The sequence below is a fragment of the Cavia porcellus genome, unplaced genomic scaffold (assembly GCF_034190915.1).
Source record: "Cavia porcellus strain 051 isolate PalLab524CR breed Dunkin Hartley unplaced genomic scaffold, mCavPor4.1 scaffold_31, whole genome shotgun sequence".
Lineage (NCBI taxonomy): Eukaryota > Metazoa > Chordata > Mammalia > Rodentia > Caviidae > Cavia > Cavia porcellus.
Genome location: NW_026947514.1, coordinates 1890992 through 1904854, shown reverse-complemented (window position 1 = coordinate 1904854; position 13863 = coordinate 1890992). Strand labels below are relative to the sequence as shown.

Genomic DNA, 13863 nt, shown 5'->3' with positions numbered 1-13863 from the left:
CAGACACAAACTAGGGAAGAGAAACATTTAGGGTGCTGTCAGCAGCAGCCGCAGTCACGATGTGTGACAGACAGGAGGAGCCACGTGGTCTTTCCCACAGTGCACACTGCTGCCCTCCCACTTGCAGCACAGGCTGGAGGGCGAGCTCAGAGCCAGATCCAGCCTCTGCAGGAAGCCTGCCCCCACCAGGTCACAGCAGAAGGGGCTGAGGATGGTGCCATGGCTGTGACTCCCTCACCGATGGCTACTGGCACACAGCCCTCACCACTGAGCTCTGCGCTGTGTTCACTTTACAGAGAAGCCACTGCTTTCCCTGCCACCTCCAAGCTGCCAACAGCCAGCCTTTGGTACTTGGGGACTGCTTTTATCAGTGAGTGCTGGGGTCTGCATGAGCTGCATCCCGAGTCCTTTATTTTGAGACAGGATCCCACTAAGCACTAAAATGCCAAGGCTAGCCTTGAATACACAACTCTCCTGCCTTGGCTCTCAAGCATGCTGGGATTACAGCCATGTACCCCATACCCGGTGTTACTGCTTCCTCTCAATGATGGAGCCTGGCACCGCAAGGACCAGAGAAGGGCACGACCAACTGGCACAGCACCAGGTTTGTCAGAAGCCCAGTGCACAGAGATCCATTAAACACAGTGCTTCCTGAGGTCCGAGGACCTCAGGGCAAGACAGGACTGCTGGTTTGATGCGGACAAGCTGGCTGCCAGGTACCAAGTGCCTGGCATGACTGGGGAAGGCTCCTGAGGGACAGCATCAGGCTGACAATGAGAGGCAGTGCAGAGAGCGTGGCATCTACTATGTGGAAGCTGCGCCATGTCCACCCTGCTTGAGTGGACGAATCCAGTGCAGGGTCACAGAAAGAGAAGAGGGAAACCTGACGGCTCACTGTGGCCCATGGCATCGGTGGCTCTTGCCCTGGGGAGACCTAGCCATCAAGGACACTGCTGGGATAGTGGGGGAGACTGCAGAGGACGGGGGCTGAGCATCACGGACAGTGCAGACTCTGCAGCACACAGGAGCATGTCCTCACCTGTGGCAGTCACTCAGGTATTTCGGGGTCACAGTCCGAAGGGACTTGGCCCCACCATGAGACAGGCAGCAACTACTTGGGGGCTCCAGGTCACTGGGTGTGGTCTGGGGAAGCTGCTGGGCACCAGATCGTTCTGACCAATCTCCCTTCTACCAGTCACAGAGACCCAGCTATCTCGACACATGGAAGTCACAGAAATGTGAACCCATGACTGGTTGTTATTATTATGAGATTTTTTTTTTTTTTTTTTTTTTTTTTTGTATTGGGGATCAAACTCATGACCTTGGGCTTGCCAGACAGGTGCTTATGCTGTTGAGCTAAATCTCCAGCCTGAGAATTTTTATTTATAAAGTTACCCCAAATGCTCACTCCTACACAGCCTGACGCCACTGTGGTTTCCACCCTGCGCACCCCCTGGCACTATCTGAGTGACAAGGTGTTTATGGGAACCGCCCAATCCCTCAGCGTCCCCAGCTTCTTGGGGTGAAATCCCGGTCACTTCAGTAGCTGGCATCTTTGCAGCCCCAGCACATCACATTCTACTCTAACTTGTCATGAATCCTTTTGTCACCTTTAAAAAGTAATTACTCACTCTGAAAGTCAGATCATGTGCAAGAGGTGTGGCGTTGAAGTACTCAAAGATGGAGTCCTGAAAATCTGGAAGTTTGAGACCTACAAGAAAGAACAGTCACAGCATAACATTTAAAAGACAGACCTTATCTTTAAGTAAGAATCCTCAATATCTATCGTCTCCATCGGGATAGCTCCATGCGAGCTGCCGACACACATGTGGAGCACTCAGTGTAGACACCACAGGGCCCTCCCCGCAGCAAGCCGAGGAGCCGAGGTCCTCCTGGATAAACCTGGTCTCCCTGGGAAACCCCAGCCAGGAGCTGATGCAGGCAGCAGGAGAAAGGCTACCAGTGGTCACGACCCAGGCACTGAACACGGACAGGGCAGGGCCCCAGAGACACCCAGCAGCCAGTGACCTTGCCGGTGACCAAGGTCACTCTGAGAGCAGCAAGGACACTGCTCAGACAGTCTGTGAGTGTATTCCAATGGACTGGTCAACTGAAGTCAAGATGCATATCTATAGACAAGACAGATAACTATGCTCCTGCTCTCCGTTAGTTCACCAAGAACAGTTCGTGCTGCTACTGTTTCTTGCATCATTTTTATGCCAACTTCTTACAACCTGTGTAACTACTTCTAAGATAACAACATGCAATATATTAACTACTAGTAATTTCCTACCATTTTTTTTTTTGAAATTCTTTATCATTTCTATCCTTTTTTGTTTTGCTTTAAAAACAAAATTTTAAACAGGCCAGTGAGGTGGCACACATTTGAATTCCTGCTACCAGGAGGCCAAGACAGGAGGATCAGAAGTCTGATACCTGCCTGGGCAACATGGCAAGACCCTGTCTTCCTGCAGGAAAATGTGAAACCCTCCAAATATTCAGAGAAAATGTGTAATCCCTTGAATGGCTGGAGGTCAAGGATTATTTTCCTAGTTATGACTCAAAGAGATACAAGTCTGATAAATTTGACAGGCGAAAATTTTAAAGAGCAGTTAGGTGTATTAGCACACAGCTGTAATCCTAGCTCTCTGGGAGGCTGAGGCAGGAAAAGCACAAGTTTGAGCCTAGCCTGGGCAACTTAGCAAGATTCTGTTTCAGGAAAAAAAATAATCAAAGATGTAGCTTAGTGCCACAGTAGTGGGTTCAATCTCTAGTACTGCAAGAGCTAACCAACTGCCAGGCGTGGTGGCTCACGCCTGTAATCCCAGCACTCAAGAGGGCTGAGGTGGGAGGATCCTTTTGACCAGCCTAGGCTACAAAGTGAGCTCAAACCCAGTCTGAACTGCATAGCGAGACCTCGTCTCAAAAAAGACCAAAAAAAAGAGCTAACTAACTAACCAAACAAACCTTTTTCTTGACAAAAACCCAACTTCAGTAAGAAGTCAATGTTACAAAAAGGTTTTAATTGCAACACATAAAAAGCTTCTAAAACTTAAGACAATGAAGAGGTTGGATTTTTAAAAATGAGCAAAAGGGCTGGGGATTTAGCTCAGTGGCATAAGTGCCTGCCTTGAAAGCACATGGTCATGCGCTCGATCCCCGGTACCAAAACAAACAAACAAAAAAAAACAATGAGCAAAAGAATGCATATTATACTAAGATGCCGTCTCTCGCCTGATCAGGACAGCAACCCCCCATATGTGACGCCTGCACTATGTGGGGGTCTGAGCAGGCACCCCTGTGATACATGAGCATACCCGCCCTTTGACCTGGTGGCCCCCTTCTAGAAATCTGTCCCCACACACAGGGACAAGGACAGGAAAAGGACAAGCCGCTCACTGCGTGTTTTCTCTGACGGGTCAGCCGGAAGAGCCCAGCACCTGTCCTCAGGCTGTGTGCCCCCCAGCAGGCATCCTGCGGCTTTAGAGGAGCTGAAGCAGCATCTGGGGACAGCTCGCCACCACCTTCTGTGTGGCAGGGACACAAGCACATCACTACACACAGATGCGTTTGCTTTGCTTTCGAAACGAAATAAAGGAAGAAGCAACCAAACGGTGGGGTCAGATACCACTGAATGTCCCGCTTCCCAAATAAGACTGATGCTATGCAGCTACTTCATGTACCATTAAGACTATTAACAAGAAAGCAAAAGAAACAGTCACCCCCTTAAAAAGGCTGAATTTTAAATGACACACAACCTTATGATTTCAGCTTACCAGTCTCTGCTCTAAACTTTTCTTCCATCTTTTTCTTCAGAATTTCCATTTCTTCTAATAATTCTCTGTTTTTGGCTTCAGAATCCTTCAGTTTACTAGAATGAAAGGCAGACAGCTCTAAGTGCGCTGAGAAGATGCCAGGACGAGGCGGGGAGGAGCAAGGCCCTTTCACGCTGGCTGCTTCTTTGGACCGTGCCAAAGCTTCCGGATGACACAAATACAGGAGCCACAGTGGCTGCTCAGGGGGGCGCGTGTGAGGAGGCCTGGAGTGAATTTCTTTCTTTTTTTTTTTTTTTTTTTTTTCTTTTTCTTTTTTTTATCGGTACCAGGGATTGAACTCACGACCACATACTTGCAAGGCAGGCACTTATGCTGCTGAGCTAAATCCCCAGCCCCTGATATTCCAGTTTGTCTTTGTCCTCCAGGGATGCATGGCCCAGATCTCATAGCTGTCAGGCCACCGCCCAAGCACAAGCCCTTCGAGTTCACCAACTGGTGGAGGGACGGAGAGCGCCAAGCTGCCACAGGTAACAGTGGCCGGGGGTGAGCAGGGGAGATGCTGCTCAGCCACTCATTAGTGGGGAGACAAATTACTTCATCCCTGTGCTCCTGTGCCTTGGTCTCCATGTCCTATCCCCATAATAGGAGTGTCTGCTCTGCAGGATGTGTGAGCCAATGGAACAAACTCTGCAAGAGCAATTCTGGGTACACAGTGGCAGTGAAGCTTTCTGCCAGAATGTGGTAAATCTGGGGACACAGTCTCATCAGAGACCCGTCACCCAAGGCAGAGGGGCTGGTCACTCCACAGCAGCAGCACTGGCGTGCAGGGGCCCACAGACTCAATGTGTGGTTCTTTCCACTGCTTCCTGCTGATGGGAGACTTCAAACCCTGCAACACCTTTAGTCTCTAACACACTGCCTTTAGTTTGGAAAGGAAAACTGAGCTGGCAAACTTCATAGCCAGAGGCACTGTCAGATGTGTGGATGTGCATCTTGTCGCCAGTACTACCAGGCACACAAGGCAAGAGCAACTGACCCCTGGATACCGGACCACCTGGCTGCTTCCCAAGGGCATACACACCCCTGTAGGAAGGCGCCCGAGACTCTCCTGTGCACCCCTCAGAACCCTCCTGCCCAGCCCAACTCCCTATACTACGTGTGCTGTGGAGCAGCAAGCTTGCCTGTCTCTGGGCAGGACTAGGTTGGGCAGCTTGGGGTGGGCCCCGGCACCTTTCAAAGGCGAGACTGGCATCTTTGACCTTCCTCAGCTCCTCCTGCACCAGCTGCTTGGCTCGGATCTCGGCCTCCAGCGCGGACTGCAGCTCCAGCCGTGCGGACATGTCCAGCTTCTGGCTGCGGCGCACCTTCCACAGTGGGTCCTGGGTGAGGGGGCAGAACAGACACTCAGGCTGTGTGCTTCTTAGACACGCCACTCTTCACTTCCGATCTGAAACCTTTCCTGTTATGGCCATCAGACCTGACTACCATTTTGAAGTTTTCTAACTTTCATTCCTAGAATTTTTAAAAATCAGACTAAAACTGACTCCACAGGGCGACTTCTGTGGTGTCCCAGGTACCCCAAGGCTCCCTGTCCTAGCTGTGGAGTCTTAATCCTGTGCACCTGTGAGGAACAATGGAAGCGAGGGGACAGGAAGAGTCCCTTCCTCCCTGAGCCATACCCTGGCCACAGCTCTGGAGAGGCGGCGAAGTCTAGAAACACTGTTTTGTGTACTGCGCTGTAAGCCTCCTTGGACACAGGTGAGGGATTTTCACTTTCCACCGTCATGTAAGGAAAGCTGACCAGGACAACATTTCACGTGTCCATCAGAAGCCGATGACGGGCAGATGGCAGTGCCCACCCAGGCACTTGGGGAAAAGTCCCAGTGAATCCTGAGCTGACTGCGCCTGGTCACAGTTCCCTAATTGCACGCAAGTCTCCCCTTGCCTTGGAATGGCCCCAGCACCTAATGCACCACATCTGTACTTAAGAGAAAACCATGATCGCACATTTTAGTAGTGAAAATGCAGACTGCTGGACAAGCTTACCAGCGTTCTTGAGCCCAGACTGGAACTCCTCAAAGTCTCGAGCTCCTCGGTCATCTTGGAAGCGAGTGCTTGGAGATAGCCACGGGCATCTTTCTCATCACTGACCCTGGGAAGAGAGAGATCCCCAGCTCAGGAGGCACAGCACCTGTTCAAGGAGCCACCTGGGATGAGCACTTGGGCACACGGCCTGCCCAGCCAGAGCAGCAAGGCTTTGCGGTGGCTGGCACCGTGCTGAGCTCCCCCCAAGCTCCACAGTCACGTGACTGGATGGTCTCTGGGAGGAGTCCCGCCTGCTGCCCTCGGTGTGCACAGTACTTGGCCAAGGCGAGCTGGTCGTCGTTAGGGCTCCCATGGAGAGGTCCCCGAAGGGCCTGATCATGGGCTCAGAGCTGGCTTGACGTTAGGGGATGGGACCTGGCCGGGAAGATTTCTCTCCTTCCCTGCTCCCCACTTTGCACTTGGCTTCTGTCCCACCCCGCTGCGGGCAGCTCTACCCATGCCATCCTGAGTTGGAGGCAACTGACTGCACTAGAACATAAGCCAAAATCAACCTGTTCTCTCTTAAATTGCAGGTGTTGATATTGTGTATCAGTGACGAGAAAGGGACTAGGACAGGAGTGTCTTCCCAGCCCAGGTCTGTGATGATAATGGAAAGAGCTGCTGACCAGCCCTTGGGGCTCAGGGCAGACAAGATCGAGGCTGGGGTGGGGCCACGGCAGTGGGCAGTGCAGCAGAGGCGGCGTGGGGCTGGCGTACCACTGGATGATCTCTGCGATCTGAGCTTCCCAGTGTGCCACGGACTCCTTCTTGGCTGCCAGATCCTGCAGCTCGTCCTCCAGCTGTCTGTTCTGGGCCGTGAGTTTATCCACAAAGGAACAAAGCTGAAATTAAACAGCCCCACCACGGCGCCCGTTAATCAGCACCCTTTAACCACGGCAGCATTACCCAAGCTTGACGTTCTCCTGGAGATTTTGGACGTTTTCTTTAGTCACTGGGGTTTTTCCCCAGACTAAGTTCAGGGTAGAGATTTTCTGCTTATAGCTAATTAAGGTTTCAATTCAAACCTAACTCAAAAAGTGACAGTGCTGGTGATTTCAAGTAACACACCTTTTAACTGAGTGAAAACTCAGTTAAAAAAAAACCCACAAAAACACATCACTTTATTTAAAATCTAAAACACTTGAAATAGACACTAAAACTCCAAAAGACTTAAGAATGAAAAATCGTAACTTCCACATACAGTGCTTGCTCAGATTTCCCTCATCACCTTTTCGTTTTCTGCAGTCAGTTTCTTGTTTTCGTCAAACAGTAGGGCTCTCTCCCGTTCGTACTTATCCTTCACAGTGCCGATGGCCTCCTCCAGCTCGCTGTGCCTGCCGCGAGGGGACAGGGACTTGTTGCAGAGCTCCAGCCTCGCTCCTGCCCACGCCGTGGCCTGGAAATGAGCTTCCGCTTCGGCCACGTGCAGCTCGGGGAGCTTACCGTTCTCGTTTCGATTTTTCCAGTTTATCTTTCAACATTAAGATTTCTTTCTGCAGGGCCAACTGGTGGCTTTCTGAGTCGTGCACCTCCTTTTTCACGTTTTTCACTTCCAGGACGTGGGAGGCCTCACGTCGGACCAACTCCTCCTCATAGAACAGGACTTTCTTCTCGAGCTCCGACTTGATTTTGGAGATCTCCTGCTGGTGCTCCAAGGCAGCCCCCGGCCCCCGGCCTCCTTGCTTCATCTGCAGGCAGAAGTGGAGGTAAGATGGGAGGTCTGTGCCCTCCCTCGGAGGGCTCACAGTGGCAGCGGTGAGCCAGACGGTCCAGTGGTGCAGGTGACCTGACAGCGGGTGCACTGAGGCACAAATGGCCCGCTCTGCCTTGGCCTCTTGGGCTCTTTGCCCCTAGCCGGACCTTCCTTGTTGGTTTGTTTCCCCCAAGCATCTTTTGCGGGCTGACTGTGTGAGCATGCCCTGGTGACAGGTGACAGGAAGGGCTCTGCGCTCATGGGCAGGGACAGACGGCAAAGCAGTCACTAAGCACCAACATGCTCACACGAGGTGGAGGGACGGGGCAGGGGCCCAGAGGGTGATTAGGAAGGCATCTGTGGGACGGTGACAGAGGAAGCTGGTGTCAGGTGAGGGGCAACTCAGACACCAAGACAGGAAGGAAGCACAGGAAACAAGATGGGGAGAGAAGTGATGAGCTGCGACAGCCCTGGGCAGCTGGGCACGCAGCTGCAGGACACTGCTGAGGGCAATGGCTCAGAGGGACACGTTCCAAGTGTCCAACAAGTTCCCCGCAGCTGCAGTGTGCAGACATGCAAAGAAAGCAAACCAAGGTAGCGGAGCTGGAGCAGTGGCAGCACGGATGACAGAAAGGAAGACGGGCTTCAGGCCTGTGTGCGGCACGGAGAGCCACCGTGGGAAGCCCAGGCTCACAAGAGGGAAGGGCTGTCTTGAGCCGCACCACGCTGACAAGCAGGGCTGGGCCTCCCCTCTCTGCCCTCCGCAGCCTCCTGCCCCACCACCTGATCCTAGCTGGATGACCAGTCTGTCCCCGCCACCAGCAGGCTATGGGCTATAGGGAGCTTTTCCAGAAATGGACCTGGCCAAGCTGACGAAATTAGCACAGGAAGAACGTATCTGAGCTGAGTTCCCCTTGGCTCACTTCGCACTGCTCAGAACTCCACTCCGTGAGGGAAAGACAGAAGTTGGCTGCACGTGAGGACCACCCAGGCAGAGGCTGCAACTGCCCACCCCGACTCTCAGTATGTCTTGGCAGATGGGAATCATGTGCTACCTTGAAGGCCTCGAGTTCACTCTCCATCTGCTTACAGAAGCTCTCACTGTGCTCACGCAGCTTGCGCTCCTTCGAGGCCTCAGCAACAGCATCTTCAAGCTGAGCTTCCAGCTGGGGAAAGCGTGACTGAGGAGTTAGGACCACCTAAGTCACCTGCGGGCAACACCCCCCACCCCAGGTGCCCAGGGCACGCCTTCTCCGGCGGGTCCTGTTTGCTCTGTGCACCTTGCCCACACAGCATGTCTGACTCTGGACAAGACACGGATGGTAAAGAAAGGTGCAACATTTAAAAATGCCTCTTTTCATTAAAAATATCTGTATTAACAGGTATCAGATGTGCCGTAATGAAAAGATCTGCCGTACTGGTGGCAGGACATCCACCAGGTTGTTCTGGGCTTGGCTCAGGGGAATTACCGGCACATGGAAAAGGCTTCCATCCTTCTAACATCCCTTTGGGACCTTAACGACCCTCAAGAGTGTAAAGAAGCATTGAGACCAGAATTTCAGAACTGCAACTGCAGGCAACTGACTTGGAAGGACACATGTGGCTGACCTGTCCCTACATCCCCCTACCCTAGGTGGGCCACAGGTCACGCATGCACTGGAGCCACATCACAGAACGACATGAACATTGTTTAAAGGAAGAAAAATTAACCTTAGCTCTATAACAAGACAGACACAAGCTGGGGATGTAGCTCAATGATAAGAGGGTTCCTTAGCACAGGCAAGGCCATGGGTTCTGACCCCAGCACAGAAAAAAAAAAAAAGAGAGATTACACCCAAATACAGTTACCTCTTTCCTGAGCTTCTCGGATTTGCGCATGTCCTGCCGCATGGCGTCAATCTTCTGCATGGCCACCTCCATCTCCTCCTCTTTGTCCCGCAGCTGCCTTGACACCTTCTGCTTCTGGGAGCGGAGCTCTGCCATGCGCTCGTTGAGCTCCGAAAACTCCTGCAGGGCCCTCTTCCGCTGCTGATGAGCATCTTTCAGTTCTTTGGTCTGGGATTTTAATCGCTCTGAGACTTCAAGCAATTGCTGAACAAAAAGAATTACAAATGTTTTACGTGCACTTAGTACAGATGTGGAGAGATAGCAGTTCAATCCTCTGCTATGTGCAGATTTCAAAGCGATGGCAAATGCTGTCACAGGCTGTAGCCAGAGCGCCCAGAATCTGCTTCCTGGCAAAGCTCTGGCCCCACCCTCCACCATACAAGCAGCCGGACGGAGCCAGCCGGGCTCTGGAACAGAACACCAGTTCCACACAGCAAGGACCAGCACCGCAGGGCGGTGCAGCCACGCACATAACCTGTGGCTTCAAAACTCATCTATGCAATCACAGAGATACAGAGCAGGGATCTGGGCAACAATCTTGTTACTAGCCTTGAGCAGACCCAGGAGAGAACGTGCACGCAGCCTCGCATCTTACTGACTGAACCAATGCTGAAAAACCTTTAGGCGTCTGTGGTGCGATCACAGGGGGCCCTCACATAAACTGAGAGGGCTCTGCTGTCAACAGGTAATGCACTCTCACGGAACCACCCGTCTACACAGCCTGTCATCAATCCAAACGTCACTACGCACCCCATGACTATGCACATGCTTAATCTAAGTACCCGCCATGACAACTGAGGAACAGATGCTAACTGTATGGCTACATTTATATCTCCCAGTGGCTCATCTGCCATCTGGCTGATCAGTGCCTGCAGTCAGTCAACAATCTGCCTGTTTGGTGGCTGTCATGCCACTTGTGTGACATAAGGTGACACGGACTGGAGCACAGCAGCTCCCAAAACAGGGAGGGCAGGGCCTCCACCAGGCTGCTCTGCACTTGCTTCAGGGGAATTACTGTAGCTGCATGGCAGCAAGGAGAGATCACATGCCCACTGCACCTGGGCATGCCACAGGTGGGATGGCATTGCACATGACTTTGGTAACTCAGGCTGGACATTTGAGAGAACTAGTAACGAACTCCATACTCCAGGACTCAGATGTACAAGGAGCCTTGTTTAAAGGAAGGGATGTGCTTCAGAAAACATGGTCCAGGTTGTGGTATCAAGGTACTGGCACTGCACACCTCGCAAGTCAAGTTGGAAAAGGTGTCATTGGGGATGCCCCCATTTCAACACCACCACTTCAGAGCTACCAGTCATAACCAAGGAGGCCCTTGTGAGAGAAGGGGCCGGTGGCAGGGCAGGGCTGTAATGGGGTGGGGGAGGATTCTGGCTCACTGTGCACAACCTGACATGTTCTATACCAGGCCCTTACTCAGGATGGGAGATGCTGCCTGCTCTGCAGGGTGGGGTGCGGGCTGAAGACAATGGCTGCAGAGTGGGTGCACATGAAGCCTCCAGAGAGCACATGCTCTATTGCTGCCTGGGGGCTTTGGGCGGTCTGCACAGGGCTCTGTGGGGTGCCCCCACCTTGTGGAAGTCTTCCTTCTCCTGCCGTGCCAGGCGATACTGCTTCTCCAGGCCCTTTAGCCGGTGCACAGAGTCCTCGTGCTCCTGGCGCAGCGTCACGGTGCCCTCCAGCTGCCGCTCAAGCCGATTCGAGTCTGCGCAGGAGAGAAGTAAATCGTGCTCGTGCTCCTTGGCATGCAGGCTCCTGCTGTTAGCTGTCTGGTGGCAAGGTATCTGCTAACTTGGGACACACTCCTTGTGCAGAGGCCTTTTGCTTTCTCACATGCACATACATGCTACCTGTAATGAGCAGGTCCCCAGACTTTACTCTGATCACTCTTTCCGCAGGGACTTTGAGGTCTTGGGAGCACGTGCCTCTGTGTCACAGTCCCCATGAAATGAGACCTGGCCCTTTCTCAGAAGGCTGCAGGGAGACCTAGACTCAACTGTGTCTTTCTCTGGATCAGGACAGTGGGCTCGGGTGGGAAATGGGAAGAGAATGGAGGTACAGTGACCAGGAGCTTCAAGTGGATGGCAGGACCAGCCTGGGGGGGGAAGCTTGTGGTTCAGAAGGGACCCAAGTCCCGAGTTCCTGAAGCTTTCTTGTCTGGGAACCACCAGTAGAAGGTCCCAGGATACAGAAAGGAGGCCAGTCATGAATGTGAGGGTCTGGGGAGCTGTCAGCGCCTCACAAAGGAAAAGCAAGAGTTCATGGAGAAAACAACAGGGAATTGATCGAGATCAGCAGCTCTAAAATTATCAGTCACAGAAGGCGGAGAATAACCCGATCAGGGTGAACGCTGGGCAGGTGCCAAAGTGTGGGCCTTTCCTGCTTTCCAGCTGTGGAAGGACACAGAAAAAGACCCTCTCGGGAACAGAGAAGGCTCACCTGCTACCTTGTTCTTCAAGCGCTCGATTTCTTCATTCAGCCTCTTAATCTCCCTGTCCCGGTTCGAGTTGCCCAGGGCTCTTGTGGAACCATGGAGAGACTGCACCGTCTGGGTGGACTCTACGAGGGGCATGGCGTGAGCACAGCTGCATGTGCGCCACACCACGGCCTGTGCCAGCTGCCCCTTCACTCACCCTGCAGCTTGCGGCTCAGCTCCAGCTTCTCTTGCTCCAGCCTGCGGATCCTCCTCTCATAGGCCTCGATTTGCAAGCTGTTCTCCAAATCCCGCTGCACGTCTTCATCTTTGGTGAGTGTGTTTGACTGCATCATGCTCTTCAGAGAGCCTCGGTCCGAAAAACAGCTGTGAAGGAAAAGCACCAGGTGCGCTCGGCCAGCAAGAACCGACCATGATTTTGTTAAGCAGTTAAGGACTTCCTGGGGATGGAGTCTCTTTAAAGCAACAAACAGAATACCTGTGAAGAGACTTCACTGTGTATGGAGCCAGAGCAAGACAAGAGGCTGCAGAGCACTGGCTGGGCCTGGCCCTGACATGGACACATCTCACAGCTTGTAGAGAGAAGGCTCAGCTCCAGCTTTTCTCTGCCCCCTCGAGGAGGGGATGCACCTGCTACCTCACACTCACACCTGACTGAACACCCACCAGCATTTCACCTAGTGGCCTGGGAGAACAGGCCATCTGACTGCAGGCTCTCGGCAGGGGGCTGGAGCCTACAGGTCCCTCGAGCCCTCTACTGGTGGCATTCATAGGCTGAGCCACCTGAGACAGCTCTCAATTCTCTAGGCTCCTCTGACCGCACATAAAATAGCCCCTGTAGGCTGAGCCACTGAGGGAGGCCCAGCCACCTTGCATGAATGTGAGTGTGTGTGCAAGCACCAGCTCTGCCCAGACAGAAGCCAAAGGCCAAACGGCCTCAGGTCCCAGACTGCTGCAGGTGTACGCAGCTCTGCTCAGCTCATTAGGAGGCCATGATGCCAGGAAAACCTTCTTTTCTTTTTTTTTGTCTTTTTCGTTTTTACCGGTACTGGGGATCGAACTCACGACTGTCTGCTTGCAAGGCAGGCACTTATGCCGCTGAGCTAAATCCCCAGCACCCCAGGAAAACCTCGATGTGCCCCACTGAGCCTGCTAAATGCAGCAGGTACAGGACCTAATAGAGAGCACAGCTCAGCCAGTGTTTTTGCAGGGGTGTCTGTCCTAGGAGGAGAGCCGGGATACACCCAGCCAACCTGGACCTTGGCAGGCAGGCCTGGAACCAGAGCCTGCAAATGTGAAAAGCACTCAGGAAGCTGGGGTGTGCCGGGAGGGAAGGTCAAGGGCCTCTGGGCCCAGCTGATGCTTTCTCTGGTGAGGCCTCACCCCTACACCCATAGAGACCCCCGCTGGCTTGGGCGAAGGCAGCCTGTCCTGAAGGCCCTCACTGCCTCCAGATGCTGCTGCAAGGCCAACTCTGCTGCTTTCCCTTGGGCACGGGGTGGGTTATCTGTCTTGTTTCAATTTTCTTTCTTGTTAGCCTCAGCTTCCTTCCTAAATTGAGCCACACAAATTTACGATGAGGCCCACAAGGACGCAGTCTTTTTTTTTTTTTTTTTTTTTTTTTAGTCTTTTTCGTTTTTATCGGTACCAGGGATCGAACTCACGACTGCCTGCTTGCAAGGCAGGCGCTTATGCCGCTGAGCTAAATCCCCAGCCCAAGGACGCAGTCCTAACACCTGAGAGCTCGCACTACACCTGGGACGTGTTCTAGCCCCACTGAAGGGATACGCAGCTGGGGCTCCAGTCCTTACAAAAGCCAGCAGGTGCTCTGAAGGAAGACAGCGTGGGGCTGAGCTGAAGGGGAATAGCTGCAGTCCCCCAACTCGGTCACAATCCTGCTAACACTGACTCGCGGGTCACAGTCCACCACAGCCTCTCATGCCACACAGACCCTAGAATGGCATTTACAC

The 13863-nt window shown here is 52.9% G+C and overlaps 1 protein-coding gene across 1 annotated transcript in view; it reads right to left on the bottom strand.

The window, feature by feature from the left end:
* The window catches only part of Cdc42bpb (CDC42 binding protein kinase beta), an 83512-nt gene that overhangs the window by 16041 nt on the left and 53608 nt on the right, over nt 1-13863 (bottom strand). The window contains exons 10-21 of the mRNA XM_003463100.5: nt 12093-12259; nt 11899-12018; nt 11031-11164; nt 9403-9645; nt 8610-8720; nt 7305-7549; nt 7090-7195; nt 6579-6703; nt 5823-5928; nt 5007-5155; nt 3777-3871; nt 1632-1711 (exon numbers count right to left, since the gene is read on the bottom strand). Coding sequence (XP_003463148.1) covers nt 1632-1711; nt 3777-3871; nt 5007-5155; nt 5823-5928; nt 6579-6703; nt 7090-7195; nt 7305-7549; nt 8610-8720; nt 9403-9645; nt 11031-11164; nt 11899-12018; nt 12093-12259 — 1681 coding nt within the window. The remainder of the gene's footprint in view (nt 1-1631; nt 1712-3776; nt 3872-5006; nt 5156-5822; nt 5929-6578; nt 6704-7089; nt 7196-7304; nt 7550-8609; nt 8721-9402; nt 9646-11030; nt 11165-11898; nt 12019-12092; nt 12260-13863) is intronic.